The 16,139-nt window shown below is 34.5% G+C and overlaps 1 protein-coding gene across 32 annotated transcripts in view; it reads right to left on the bottom strand.

Moving 5' to 3' along the window:
* LOC135207952 (calcium-activated potassium channel slowpoke-like) overlaps positions 1–16,139 on the bottom strand; it is a 488,829-nt gene that overhangs the window by 109,806 nt on the left and 362,884 nt on the right. For 25 of the 32 annotated variants that reach the window (XM_064239971.1, XM_064239940.1, XM_064239939.1 and 22 more), the window contains 2 exons: positions 10,547–10,657; positions 2,371–2,476 (listed from right to left, as the gene is read on the bottom strand). In XM_064239971.1, the coding sequence (XP_064096041.1) occupies positions 2,371–2,476; positions 10,547–10,657 (217 nt within the window). Of the gene's footprint in view, positions 1–2,370; positions 2,477–3,427; positions 3,534–5,450; positions 5,557–10,546; positions 10,658–16,139 lie in introns of all 32 variants that reach the window. The other 7 variants (XM_064239947.1, XM_064239946.1, XM_064239965.1 and 4 more) reach the window with 2 other exon arrangements.

The raw sequence follows: 16,139 nt of genomic DNA, 5'->3' as shown, positions 1-16,139 counted from the left end.
TCGGTAATATTAGGTCAAAATACCCCCTGATAAACCCTACAGATATAAACCTCTTACTTTTACCTATGCATTAATACCTGTTGGGGCAGATTACGAGAAGCATGTAACTGCTAAAGCAATTGTGGTGGTTCCATAATGCATGGCACCTAATGAAACAAGGGTAGCTCCATGCCTCACTTGTCAAAAGCCCTTTTTTCTCGTCTTTCATACCCAAGATGTTTAACAACCAGAGAGGATGATTGGGGTTGCAGCCATATTCTTTTCTCTCCTGTCAGGGTTCACATTGATTCTCAAAGAACAGATTCATATTAAAGGGTTTATCCTAGGTTTAAATAAACCAGAAATAACTTGCTTTCATCTCTTGAAGGTGTACAAACTAGTCACTAGAGATGGTGCAGCTGATTTTTTCTAACTCCAAAGTCATAAAAGATGTCACTCAATCAGCCCTTGCACTCTTCACAGATATTCTTTCTGGAATCAAAGTTTTGAGGTCCCTGATGATGAAGGCCATAAATATGTTGCATAGCCCTCATCATCTCTAAGGCTCAAATGCGCTGATCAAGGGGACATTGTAGTACTACATATTCTTATTCTGCAGAGGGATAAACAGAGCACTAATAGGCAAAACGAGAAACTAACAAAATGTTTAACTACCAAAAGCATTTGCCATGAGACTGGTTAATGTGCAACATCGGCACTCAAAGAACAACAGAATACCAGCCACACGTAACTACTGTAATGAATGTACACAATTTAAGAATATAAATACATCAAGATTAAACTATACTATGAATAAAATTGTAGTAAATATGACATTAGTGTGAGCATCTGGTAAATGTACATAACTCACAACAAACACACACATACATAAACGCACAGCTGCATCAGGAAATCAATGTATGTACACTGATTTCTAATGAAAATTGAGGCTGAGCATGAAAAGAAGAAAACAGAAACTAAAGACCAACTTTCCAGTGACAAACAGTGAGTCTAAAAATACAAATCAGTGGACTTTAGCTTTTTAATTTGCTGAACTTTCCAAAAATGTAAACAAATAGTCAAAGGAAACATATTAAGGAAAGTATATAAGAAAACGATAATGGATATGAACAACAAATACAGTTCCTGTTTGAAAAAAAAACTAAGCTGGCAAGTAAGAAATTGGATGATCCTTAGTGAAGGTCTTGCTTATTATCTAACCACCTTGTTACATGTTTCTAAAATTTACTCTTCAATTGGCTTGTCTGTCCCAAGCAGTAGTAAATCATAAGTAAAAGTAAGAGAGTTTGTAGTTTATATGAATACTGTATGTACATATGTATACATATGCATATACTTTTCTGTTCACATGTACAGTATTGTACTCTGCTTTATATATATAATATATCTATAAAATGCATTTTACAGATACAAACGTAACTTAGTACTAGATGGAATTGAGAGAAAGGACAGAGAAATATAGCATTAAGTATTGTGCACCAACCTATACATAAAAAAAATAACAAGAGTAAATTCAATGCTAACTTATAAATCTGGCTTAAACTCGATCTAAAGAAAAGAGAACATGGATTTATGTCACATTTTTAACATGATCTAACATCAATACCTCTCGGATGTTGACTGTTTGAGTGAGAGACCCATGAATACTATAGTACAGTATTTCAGTACGGATACCTTAGCACTATCATTATCAGGCCTGAAGCTGATATAAATGGTATTCGTCAGTCTTAATCTTTGACGCTGATATAACTTATAAGTTGTTACACTAACCTTAAAGCATTTGCTTCATGATAACCATGTGTGCTATAGATGGCAATGTGCATATCATAAGAAATACAATAGCTCTGACTCTGAAAAGTGTTTCATATTCTAAACATTTTCAACTTGCTCTACTTAGTGTCCCACACTGAACAACATTGATAACAGTCCTACTACATGTGTCATTCACTAATTGATCTTAATTAATGAGCTTTGTCATTGGCCAACAAAGACTTATGGTGACTAACAAATAAACCATTCCTACAGTGGTGTAATGTGTGGTTTAAGCATCTACAGTACAGAAAAGTGTTATATGTTTAGCTCATACAGTTTTAGAAAGTATATTTTAGTGCTTCTAACCTTATTCATTCTAGTCAGCAAATAAATAAAGAAGAAATAACTGCATATAATAAATTATATATACTGCTGAATCCATCACGAGAGAAAATGGACCACCCGTAAGGATGAGAAGTAACTGAAAAAGGAGCATGGTAAATGTGGTGTATGTTCATGGATGATGCCTAGGCTTAGTGGTGGCTGTGCAGAAGTAGTGGACACAAGTGAGTTGTGGCAGCTCCCTGACCACACCCCTTTATCTACACATGAACTCACCTTGACACGTTGTAGGTCTATGGGACTCATTATGGATCCCTGGAAGAACTCTACAGTAGTGAAGTGTCGCTTAAATAATCCTTCTAGCTCCAGATCCGGCGGCTTTCTGCATACAAAAGTGTAAACAAAATAATATGCAAAAAAGTATATACAAACACAAGTAAAAAATTGAAAATGAAAAATAAAATGAGAAAAGAAGGAAGAAGGCACACCACGGTAGGCCATGTACACTTGCAAGTCAAGCTGGGAGTCCACCACCCCCTAGAGAATGCTCTTGGGTCATGACCAAGGAAAATAGTGAACGGGCAATAGGAAGAGATTTTAAAGCATTATGGTTTGAGGTACTTATCATTCACCTAGCAAATGCTGCCTTTAGGGCTACCCTACCACTGACCTCCTGAAATCTTTCTGTTTCAAGGGTTAGTGCCAGTGCAGCATGCAGTGAATTATAGTAGTAGGTGCAAAAAGTGCTAAGTGACACTGGAGAAAATAAGGGGATGGGGGCCTCCCAACTGACAACCATGGGTGCCTCACTACCCCAGCTAAGGGTCAAAACATCATGCAAGTCCCAGGGACTATACTGGAGGGGATAGGAAAGACATTTGTGGCAAGTGTTAATAGGTTCCAGGACCATCACAAATTGCTGTGCCACAGGCATTATAATATTATGTCAAAACATAGCAAACAAAATATTATGATGCCTCATGAGCAATTCTTTTCATTTTCCTTTCTTTATGTATATGACCTGGGAAGGTGTAGCACATCATTCAGCTACATTTGCCTACATCCTACTACCTAACTACCCTCAAATATCACATACGGACAAGGCAAATAGGTGAATGAAGATGCTATAACCTTATGTGAATGAGATGTTCAACAAGAAATTGATAAGACTGTAGTTTTCTATGTTAGTATAGTGAGTAGTATTTATCTCTGATAGTAGTAGTAGTAAATGGACTATATATATAGTATATATATATGTTACACAGGTAGACACAGTCACCAGCTCCCGCTCGGCTGGTTCTCAGGCTACACGAGGGAGGGGGGCAACATTTACCTTCACGCGGGCCAAGTCCACCGCACTCATTATGCTCCCCTGATAGAAGCTTACTGTTGTTGAGTGCCTCTTCAAAAGCCCTTCCAATTCCAGGTCCGGTTCTTTTCTGTTCAAAATAAGGGTCAAAAGACTGAACTCCCAAAATCCCAGGGGATGAATGTTAATGCTGAACTCCCAAATAGTACCAATTTCCTTTTTAAATGAATAACATCAAGTGCGAAGATAAAAGTGCCTAAGCAGCGCTGTTTACTGGGACTTGAAAAAAGAAGTTTTTTAGGGAAAAAAGGAATGAATGGGATCAGCTGCTGGGGAAAAACAAAAATGACAATGACAGCACAGGCTGTTAGTAATGTACTGTACTTATGAAGCTCAATTATCTTTGTGTTTTGTCCCTTCCTAATCCTACTCACTTATCACGCAGACCTACTCCTGAAACTTTACTGTTGTTCTATGAAGACAATTAGAGTTTAAGTCACTGTACCATAAAACATGGGGTCAAACACTGCATATCATGACTGCCTTCTCCAAACCTGAATACCCTGGACTAAAATTGTACCTCAAAAATTCATGACATAAAAACAAAATCAAATCATAAAATGAGGAAATAAAACACCTTCCGCTGTTGAATAAATAATGGATACTGTGGTACTTTCAGTAATATCAAGGCTATTCACAAGAGGACAATCAAAACCCTTGACACTTCATAACACTCATGAAAAAAGGTGTTTACACTTCAAGCATAAGAAATAAAAAAATATTTGACACTACATAGCATATCTTTGTACTTCATCGTAGGGTGTTTAATAAAATTGCTTAATATTCCAACATATAAAATCATGACACTCTTAATGTATCATCTCATGAATATTACACACACATAAAAAAAGGCATAAGGCTTTCACATTATCTTACACAGTAGATCTAAAGCTACAAGGATATTCCCTTTTCGTTGGCATAATTTGAAATAACATAATGGACTACCCTTAAAGATGTTCTCTATCACATGTTTATGGATGTATGTTCTTTGTTTACATTTGAATGGTTACTGAATGATAAGTGTGACTGTGTGTCAGGACAAAACAATGGGTTAAACAGGAAACTGTGGACTTCGTAACTTAGGTCTTTGTTTGGGTCAATTTTCCACATGGGGCTGTTGTGAAAAATTTCCCATCCTCATTATTTGTAGGGAATTTGCTGATGCATCTGTTCTCCAGAAAGATCAACAGACAGATCATGTGCACAAGAGGAGAGTTGGATCACTTTTGTCGTATGGGTCCTAAGCCATAGTCATTGTGGGGCAAAGCTTAAGCAAGGTGGAGTGTTCAGACTCTTGCAAGGGGACAGGATGAGAGTAAAGGGATGGAATCCATATAGAGTCACCACTATATGTATTGATTAGTACATACCATCTCACTGGGGAAAAGCTTTGGGGGTTTCCTAACTGGGAAGAGGCGCAAAGCCCCTTAATCTATGAACAAAGGTGAGAGAAGTATTTCTGTAGCAATTCTAATTTTGGCTGGGCATTCATATGCTGATACAGGCATATACACTCCCTGCCAGTTAAAGGCATGAGTCTATTAACATTCAACCTTTCCTAAACACGCCTTTTTTTGTTTGTTTCATTCCAATGCGACAAGAGATACTGTGGCCTCGTTCATGTGACCGGAGAAGAAAGAGAATGATAAGAATTATAGTAAAAAAATTAGAAAGAGAGAGATCTGGTCGCAGACAAATTAAGAGGTGCAGTTAAAACCTGACTCAAGCTAGCTAGGAGGAAAACAAAGGCCTTTACTACCTCTGAATCAGTCCAAGAAGAGTAAAACAAATAAAAAGAAAATGACATGCAGGAAAAAATGTTCAAAGTATAATAACAAAATAAATAAAATAAAAAACAAAACGAAACATAAAAAATCAGAGCAATACTTAAAAAAGCAGCATCAGACTGGTAGAATGGGCAGGGTAGAGTGAAGGAAATAAAAAATGGAGGAGTATATATAATATATATAGGAAAATTGTTCAATACCTTCACACGTTCTAAGTCTACAGAGTTAAACATTGTTCCTTGAAAGAACTCAACGCATGTGGAATTTCGCTTCAACAATCCCTCAAATTCCAGATCAGGCTCGTTCCTGCAAAAGTTGTTTATTAAACGACTGAACGGCTGAAATAACAGGGGGAAATTTCGGAAGGTGGACTATATAAAAAACGCCTTCTGGACCAACCGTCTATGACTACTACTATTTCAAAGGTCTACAGCAAAAGAATTTTCACACTAATATAAATGAAAAGCCCAAGGTATATGACTGTGTACCTGAAATAAGAATTTTATTTATACATTTGGATATCTTTTCGTTGAAGACAGCTAGATGGAATCCTGCCCCTAAAGACCTGGAAAATCAAAGGCATTAAGGTGTTTAGGAAGAACCTAAGCTAAAATTCCAGTTTTTTCTCTCGTCCTTTCAAAATACAGTCCGAAATGGGTGTAGTAATATTTAAAATTCAAAACATAAAACTTTAATTTTTCTTCAGCGTTATCCTCATCATTATATTAAACAACAAAAAGAAGGGGATTAGAGGAAATAATAACTATTAGTTTTTACCTTTCTGAAAAGAATATATGATCTTCTGACTATTGAAAGGTGAATGGTAACAATACCAACAGTCATTTGCAAACAAATTTTTCATGAAGTTATGTAAAATATCTTCTCTTAAAAGTGGCTGCTAATATCTAGTTTCTGTTATAAAGTGCTGTGTACGTAATTTCGTGACAAATCAAAAATGACTGACAAAAAATCTGAGTCTTTATGGAGAAAATACCAAAATAAATAGCTAAGTTGGACTGACTAGAGAGACTAATGAAGTTTTAAATTGTGTAGCTGAAGTTTTGACAGACAGGCAAAAGAAATTCAGTCCTCAAGTGTAGCAGATGTGACACTGATTATACCATGCATAATTAAGCGCTTTAGTGCATGTGTTGTGACTTTTTTAGAACATTGACATTTTTTTAGATATCTATCTTTGCTAATAATATGATGCATAAGTGTCATGTGTACTGAGATAACAAGAAACACAGATACAGTATTCAACTTTAAATAAGGTTTGCAAAAAATATGTCTTATATCCTAAAGTCTTAAACAAGTAAATTAATGTACATTACATTATACAACCATTGACGGTTTCGGCTACTGTACTTTCAAATATGTTGACTAATTTATCTGTTATGTAAATGGTAAGCCACAATTCCACAATTTACTTAGCCTAATAAAGTTAAACACAAATAAGGGCACCACTTTTCTTACAAATAAGTATCATAGCCTCAATCAAATTCTGGTAACTATGGTAAATTTCACATTCACATTGTTGAACAAAGATGATCATTAAAAACAACAAGGTGACATGAAGCATACTCAAACTATGTTCAATGGTAAGAATTTTCAGTAGCAAATAATAGCTGCTATACTTACAACATCCATGATGTATTTCATTTCCATAAATAGTAAAGCTTTAAACCACCAGCACAATATATCTAATAAGATTTCCAAAACAGCCTTTACTGCCACATAAACAAAATCTACGTACTGTGCTTCCTATTTCTGTCCACAGAAACAAACTGTCATCTGAATATGACCAAAGAGCCTAGTGTAGAAAATACCAGAGTGGCTGTAAGATCAAAGCTTTTGGTTTCTGCAATTGCTGAGTAAACGACACAACCTGACAGCAGACACAATAAATGGAACATAATGAAAAGATGCCATACCAGCATTATTCAACAATGCAGTTCCTTTCCTTAACCAAGTGTTAGATAACCAGGAAGTATTTAAAATCTGACAGATTGGGAGCATTGTAAAGAGAAGAACTGCTGAAGCACACGACTTTAAAGGGAGGTGAAAGTGCGACGAGTACAATGCTGAATCTTTGTTTTTTCAATCTCAAAAGTAAACTGAATATTTCATTCATTCCAGGGGAAGCTGTATTTTACAGTAACTGTGGATTTATCTACAATCTTCCAGTGCATAGTAAACCTGCATTAAAAACGCTATACAGAAGTATAATAAGGGGGTCAAGGAATGGAACTGATAACATGAGGTACTGTATAAATTTTTCCACTACTTTTCAACTGGTAATGCCAGAGTTGTCTTTTTTCAAACATCTAGTGCTCAACATGTCGTTACAGCTGTAGAAACCAGGGCTTTCAATCTCCAACCCCACACACAGTGAAAAACATTGTTACAAACCGAAACCTACCATTCATAAATAGACAAGCACTAAGCGTTATCAAAAGGTAATTCCAATGCCACTGATGGCAAGTTTGCAAAAGTTCCACATTGTTAGACACAGCTTATGAAGAAGGTAAGCTTAACTCATCAAACTGATGGGTGAGCAAACACAAAGAGGAGTGCAGCTATACTAAACATCATCCTGATCAGGGCATGTACAGTGTTAGCTGTCTATTACAGTAAGTAATGTGTACTGCATTCTAGAGATAAAAATTGCTCCAAAATTTCCAAAACAATTCATGAGAAGTCATCAGATAAGGTTTTACTTTGATCTTTATGATAAATCTCCAGTTATAAAGATAAGTTACTCAGGAAACTATTAAGAGATATTCTCTTGTCATTGACAATAAAAGTTTATACATACAGAGAACACAAGAGAAATAAACCCTGTTACATTCAGTTTTCTATTATAATCTTTTAAGCCTTCATTTAATTTTTCCTAATGAAGGCTCTGGTCTCACAACAAAAATGAAATTCCCTATAATTATATTTACTTACTGTAATTTTTGTGAACATTTAATTTTATGATTAGGTTATAAACACTTAGCTGAGCCTATTACTATAAAAAATTATCAAGATATGTATAAGATGACCATAAAGTGGGTTATAAACCCCCCCTTCCCTGCAGACCCACCTCCCACTGCATGAATGGCCCATATCTATAAAATAGGAAACTACAAACTTACAATAATTGATGAAGAGTACGTACTGTACTCTATGTAACCCACAGAGGAAGAAGTCTAATGGCAGCGTTCCAACCGTATTGAACTAAGGACACTCACATTCACTTCCAAAGAACTAAAAGAACAGCATTGCTGGTGAACTTTAGGTATTGCAGTAACAGGCTCAAATAGGAACAGGTTTATTACTTATACCATGCATAATGTTCTATTTACCAAGTACGAATATGAGAAATCTCCTTATTTTAAGAATTTCATTCCTAGTCAAATATGTGTACCATATCCAAATGAAATTCACATAACTGACTAAACTGCCCTTCCTCCATGATTTCTTGGCTGTGTCGTGCGAGAGAGAACTTCAAGAACCTCTTTAAAGTAACATTTATTCATCATCACATGATAACCTATCTTGTAAGCACTAAGGAAGTTTGATTAGGAACATCTTACAGTAAATTTTAAGCAATGCATTTTTAATGCTTTCTTCCTGGAGTATGAGATATTTACTTACTGACAAAAATCCTACACAGATGTGATATTCCATGCTAATGACTTTTCTCCTCTAAGCGTTTGCCACACCCATAATAACAATGCTCTCTTCTGTCTATAAAGGATGCTGAGCATAACTGTCATAGAATTTCCTAATCCAATATGAAATGTCTGTTAATTCCCTTATTTGCTTATACACTGCAATGCACCTAATGGCAAATTACAAGGCAGCTACAATTCTGAATACAGTAACACTCTACATATTGAATAAAATAGCTACTTGAGCAATGTTGACATTCATCTCACATGTGAAAGCCCAGACCTGATAATTTGACAAACAAGATATAAAAGAATAATCTAGTTGTATAATATCAATAAGTACCAAAAAATATCTGCCCAGAAAAGTATGGAAAAAGATGAGACACCCTACCTAATTTAATCTAGAGCAACTGCTCGGGCTGAGTTATGAATAAGATCTATGGAAAGGGTTGTATTAGGGGATCCTGAACAATGGAAAGAAACTGTTGCTAGTGTAAATTATGCCAAAGCAACCATAAATATTTCAGAACTTCTTTGACCCCACAAGAAGGTAATACCCACATGGTACCTCAGTGCCAAAGGTTTTTGGCAGCATTATTTCCTCCTACAGTTAAACTGTTTCTTCCCCTCTGCATTTTATTAACTCTTTTATCTCTGCCTAAATGGTTAACTTCCTTAACTTTAAATTTTCCTTATTTTTTTAAACCAAATCCTTTGGATGCACCCTGTTTAGAGCCAGGGAAATATCTCATTATTTTTGTCAAAGTAATTTACATAAGAGGTGAAACATATTCATAAAGGCTGTTCTAACAAAATGAAAATAACCTCAGTAAGACTTCTGTCATTATCAGGTTGAGCCCTAAAATGTATAAGATAAATGTTAAGAAACTCTGCTCTCAGCAACAAATAATAAATTCTTTTGATCCTCAAAGAGAAGGAGAGTAGTTGTATGACTTTTGAATACCCTATACCATGATCTTGAAACAAAATAAAAACAGATTCTAACTTTGCCTTGCCAATCTATTTTAACCACGACGACAGACTCTTGCCACTACGTATAAATAATCATAAAATGAAAAGCTACCTACCAACGCTACATCTTTATATCTATGCAAACTATGATAAAAAATAATAGAGAAGCACAATAGGTCATCATATCAAACACAAAAGCTCAGAACCTTGTAGTCAAAACTACAGAAGGATGTATTTGAAAATTTTAGTGGTTAACCTTCATTAAAAAAAAATTACTTCAATGCATGCAAAAAATATTTACTGTGAAAAAAAGGTTATACCTTCAAGAGCATGATTTTGGTCCTTCAGGTATAAAAAATGAACAGTAAGATCAACATAAAAGCAAATCTTAGGCAAAATCTGGCTTCATTTGTTTGGTAACACTATAGAACTTCTAGCCCCAAAATGGATCAATTTGCTAAATGCAGCAGTGAGGCCCATACCATTTTGCATGTAGTTTCAGATATAGAGAACTTATCTAACACACTATAATAACCCAGAAGTGCTTCCATATGAATGGTCTATCAACTGGAAGCCCATCTGTACTGAGCACCCAGCTCATTGTTTACATCTCCCCTCTTTTTCTCTCTCTCTCGGAGGTACGCGATCACTGTAACATACTTTACCTGTGTAAAAACACAACTTCTACATCCACGTCTTCTCGGTCCTCATGTAAGAAGTCTTTCAGAAAATGACTGACAGACTCGTAGGTGATATGGCCACACACCACTATGTGTCTGTAACAGGGGCAAGAGGAAGGAGGGAAAGGGTGGAGGAGAGAAAAGAAATATGTTAAACCAAATATCCGACAAAAGGTTGATATTTCTGATGTCAAGCATGCCTATCAGGCTTCACACAGAAAAAAAAAGTCTGAGCAAGACTAACACAATGGTTTCCATGTAGTATTTGATTACAGCAAAAACCACAAAAAACAGCTAATCAGAAATATCAACATTAACTTACTAGTAAATAAAAAAAAATTCAGGATTACACACTAACATTGCCATGTAAGCTTTATTTCTTGTAGTTTAAGAATTAAAGTACATTATAGAATACTGCTAATTATCACAATTTAAACTGGAAGGTCAACAATCACTCCAACGAAAAAGCAGAATTAACAAAAGCGTAATCTTATTTATCGTCTTCTTAAGATATTCATTACAGTAGTTGTCATTCTTGACATGCAGCTATCACTGCTGTAATGATGATCATGCTTCTCAAGTGTGCTTAGAATGATAATGAGGTCAAGAAATGTGAGTGCTATATGGCAAGAAATAGGCCCGAAATGACGGGGACCTACTAATCGACACAAAATCTCAGTGATTCTATCATGTAACTTTGTCATTTTAAGATGAAGAATAAACTTAAAATTTTAGGAGATCCTTTTCAACACAAAATCTTGGATTCAGATCAGCCATATCTCTAGCAATTCCTGGAAACAATATCTCCCAAAATTATATAAATAAAGGAGTTTTAATAGGAACTAAAGACATATCGACACCACCATTTGTAAATAAATTAATAAAAGGGTGATTAAGAAAGACACTGGTTACACAAAACTGTGCAGCTTAAATACTATGAATAGATGTATGTTCAAATTCAGTGAATGTGTATGTTCAAATTTTGTGAGTCTAAGAATGTCTATCATATTTTTATGTATGTACATAGTAGTGTAACAAAAAAAGCTTCTGGATTTAGGTATGCTTTCTGGTAACTGAATTCTATGAGATCTATGGATCAAAATGCTTTCTCCTTATAAGATAACTAAGTGTGCTAGTATGTGTATGTGTAAATTTATTGTATACAGTCAATTTGCCTTTTAAAATAAGTTCACATGCTTCCGAGGAGTAACACAAAAACTTGTGAATTACAGTATCACAAAAAACTTATTGAACTCATCAGTAAAAGTCCTTTCAATAATTAATTCCTTCTTGTAAGTGATAAAAGTCTGCGGATATCTTTCAAAATGCATATTTAATATCTAAAAAAAGGGCAGAAACACATAAGTACCTGAATTCATACACAGGTGATTTAAACCTGAATTAAGAATGAAAAATTCATTCTTAATTCAGATTTAAATGAATCATTGTCATGTCAGCTCTTTCAGTTTGACATAAAAGATGCTTAAGAAAAGAAATATACGGTATCATACAAATATTTCCACTCTTTCTTTGTCTCCCTCTTTTCACAATTTTCTTCTAATAAATTAAAGCAATACAATGCAATCCTGTAACTGGAAGTGAAGTATAAATAGGGAATGTACATAAAATATTGTCTGGAATCAAGAACGTCCATACAGATGTTTACATATGAGTGTGTTTGTGTGTTGGTACGAATACAAAATACAACTGATATGTCACCATTTATTTATGTATTGTCTTCATGTTTACACATTTACAGTACGCAGAGGTAGGAAAAATTTTAGACAACACTAGTAACCTTTCAAACCCATTCTGGAAACATCAAATAAATGTTCACTGTGTATGCTTTCATGTAACAACTGCACTTACTTTATCCTGCTTCAGATAAGACTAAGACTTCTTAGAAATAATCTGTATGTGACTTTGTTTGGTTATAAATATTTGTATGTATTGCACACTGTAAACAAAATTCATACAAGGACACACTTCTAAATAATGAATACAATAGACTTTCAGCTAAGATAATTCTATTTGTGATTTACAACTCATTCAAAATGTCAGTACAAAAAGCTTCAGATGGAACAAATAAAAAAAATATTGGCACTATGATGTAACCTATCAGAAGTGTGTACAATTACTGATCTTGTGGTAAAATACTGGAACAATTAGCATTGTAACAAAACTCAATCTGGGACAGGACGACTGAAAGGAAGTGTTATATGAATGACTTTTTCCAGGGGAGATATAATTTATACTATCAAAAACCATAAAGTCTGTAAATAAATTAAGTTGACTGTACACTGAATTCTGAATTCTTCACTGAGTAAAAACATCCACAAGAAAACAGGTTTTAATGTTGGAAAAATCTATTTTTGGTAGCCAATGCAAGTCTTCAAAGGAGTTACCAATTGCAAAGAATGCTCTTACAGTTGGTCTTGTTGGCACAGTAATAGAATATAAAGAAAAGGAAATTATGTGAGAAACTAAAGACACTTATTCCAAAGGCACATTATAAATGACTCTTAGCTAGGACCAAAAGGCATGGTTTAAGTCAAGATACAACACCAACTGCAAACGCAGTTGAAGAAACTGGTTAAATTGAAAGTTTTGTATGCATACCTGTGAGCAACAGATTGAGGGATTTTTGAGAAAACCCTTGGAAGATGATACAGAGTGCCTAAAGAAAGCCAGTGGTATAGAAGGAAAAGACATGACAAACAATTTGGGTATTAGCCAGCAAGTAAGCTGAAAATGGCATATAAACAAAATAATCCAGCAAGCTGATAAACTTTGTCTGTAAGAGGAAGGAAACCTTATCTAGTCTGATATGGATACTTGCATCTATGCAACTGGGACCACCAGTTTCATTACAATGCTTGAAGTGTTTTTGCTGGATGCAGTGGATCAGAAATAACTTTTTACATGATGAAGATAAATTCACCACAGTCACATCTTTTCATACAAATGACCAAATAAGACAGCTAGAAAGAGAACAAATGTAGGAATGTTTATTCTAAACTGTATACTACTATATGTACCCACATTGAGCATAACTGGGAATTATACATGTTGTACTCTTCCAAAAACCAAAGCTTACAAAAAACAGAAATGCAGTACATGTATAATTTGTCATTTAACATTAAACATGCATAATGTTCAATATTAAACAACACGTTAAAAATATAAAAAACAGCTGGCAATTAAGGTTTAACCTTTCCAGTCTGAACAAACAAGATTTGAATAAATAAGTGTCTCAACTACTAAAAATTGTACACTTCAGGATTACGGTCACAAACATAAGCATCAAGAAAGTGACCTCCTAGACTCAGCACAATGATGGTACCTACACTGTTGACTGGCGAGTTAAAGTCTTGTATGTGATCAATCTGGCTGTTTATAGTATTTGATATGTTGTCTGCGATTATCAAAAAATATAATCATTTCATTGAATACATAATTTTAAAAAATGTATTTGAAAATCTGACTTCTAAAGTTGCAAAGAATCATATGTCTCTACGTATCCATATATGTAAACATACATATATACATGTAAATATAAACACATCCATCATTTTGGGCATGCAAGCTAGCATCTACACAGTTCTAGCTCATCCAATATAAGTCCTCAATTGGTGCTGCTAAGACCAACGGGAATTTGTTTTGCATAAAAAAAAAAAGAGAAAAAAAAGTGTTCATGAGGGTACAGGTAAGTACTATTCTGTTCATGGAAGAAGGAAGGAAAAATTATCAGTGAACAATACCAAATAAGTGAACTTGATTTTTCAATTCTTTGAAAAAGTGCAAGATAAGAATGCTAAAAATAATTCATTCAAATTCAGTGCCTGTGATTTTAGTAAGAAAATAAAATAAATACTGGATAGTAAAATTCATCAGATCTGAATCTTGTCATTGGGAAGGCAGCAGAACCAATGACCACAGAATATATAATGGGTGCTACTAGATGTAAGTCTCTAATGACTTTAAGTGCACACACAAAATGATTTAAATGAACTTACACTAAGAGATTAAATCTTATGAAAGATAAATTGAAAATACATGGAAAGCATTGGTGATCTTTTAACCTTAAAATCAGCAGGTACAGTAGTTCAAATTTAGTGCCAGAATGGATGGACTAGTATATTTTACCTAAACAATTACTTTTCAGTGAATGATTTTTTATTGCTGGAATTTTTAACATTAATTAAGAATCAAATTAGAAGAAAGATTAACTGATTTTCTCTAATATAAGAAGGTAAAACAAAGGAATATTTTTTTTCAATTTACAGCAAACTGGTAACTAGTACTAAAGGTTCTTTACAGCATCCCTTTTAAGGCCAAAGCTGCACTGCTTCATGTCTTGTACTTTTTGTCCATTCCTGTTGGTATTTCTCATCAGTTGCGTAACTTCTTTAACTTCACCTTGTTCCATTTTCAATTCTCACATGAAAGCAAATCCTTTGGATAAACCCATTAAGCGTGTAAAAATATGACTCAGTGCGCATAATTAAACCATTTTTAAATGCTGATGATAATGAAACTGTAAAACATACTACCTTTCCACAGCATAACTATTGTGTAATAAAAAATGCTAAGACAAAATTAATGATGGAGTTTCACCTGCCATGGAGTTATCCTAGCTAAGAAGACTTAAGAGGAGTATAATTTGAGTTAACTCAATTTATCACTGCATAACAGCCTTTCCAAAATTAGTCTTCTGAATGATGTGTCATTCATCCTCAAAATTATTACATTTTAATAAAAGGAATAAGAATATTTTACAGAAAGAGATAAGCCTTACGATTCACAAAGCTCCATGGTGCTACAACCAATCCAAGTTTATCACTGCCTATTATTAGAAAATATCCAGTGCATTACAAATTCTCACATTCTTTAGACTGAAGAACATACCTATTCACAATCTTCACTGAAAAAAAGTCTGTTCCCCAAATGATGTCCACATCAAAAGCCTGTCTCTCATGAAAGGTCTGTCATTTTTTCAAACAGATCTCAATCCCTATACGTAATAAGTGGTCGTCCAGAAATGTGTCAAACATATCTTTCACTACTTTTTATAGACCCAGTCCATCAAGTGTCATATCACCTCATGGCATATAAGACTCCTGAAATCAAATAATTAGACAAGGAACACTGGGAACAAAATAAGAGGTGATGCTACTTGCATTTTTCATATAAGATTTGATTAGCATTTACTTTTTGCTTTAAATCTGCATGGGAATAGAAAATTTATGGAATAAAAATTACCACAGAAACTATATGGATGTATATTACACTGCAAAAACTAGTGAAAATCTGGCGGAAGTACACAGGGATAATGAACTGTGTAAGGTGCAGTTTGCAGTTTTTGGAACAGAGGCTTCTTTAAGTAGCCATGTACCACTTCAACCCAAACTGGGAAGTCATTGTTAAATGATTAAGAATGCAATAATTGCATTTATTTCATAACAACCACAGAGCAACTAGGACAATTTGTATGCGGCTGACAGAAAGATGCACAGCTGGACAGAGAGATAAGTGCTTTACACCTTATCCCACTTAAATTTTTGCCCTAATACCTATA

The sequence above is a fragment of the Macrobrachium nipponense genome, chromosome 34 (genome assembly GCF_015104395.2).
Source record: "Macrobrachium nipponense isolate FS-2020 chromosome 34, ASM1510439v2, whole genome shotgun sequence".
Classification (NCBI taxonomy): domain Eukaryota; kingdom Metazoa; phylum Arthropoda; class Malacostraca; order Decapoda; family Palaemonidae; genus Macrobrachium; species Macrobrachium nipponense.
This window is presented reverse-complemented; position numbering and strand designations above follow the sequence as displayed.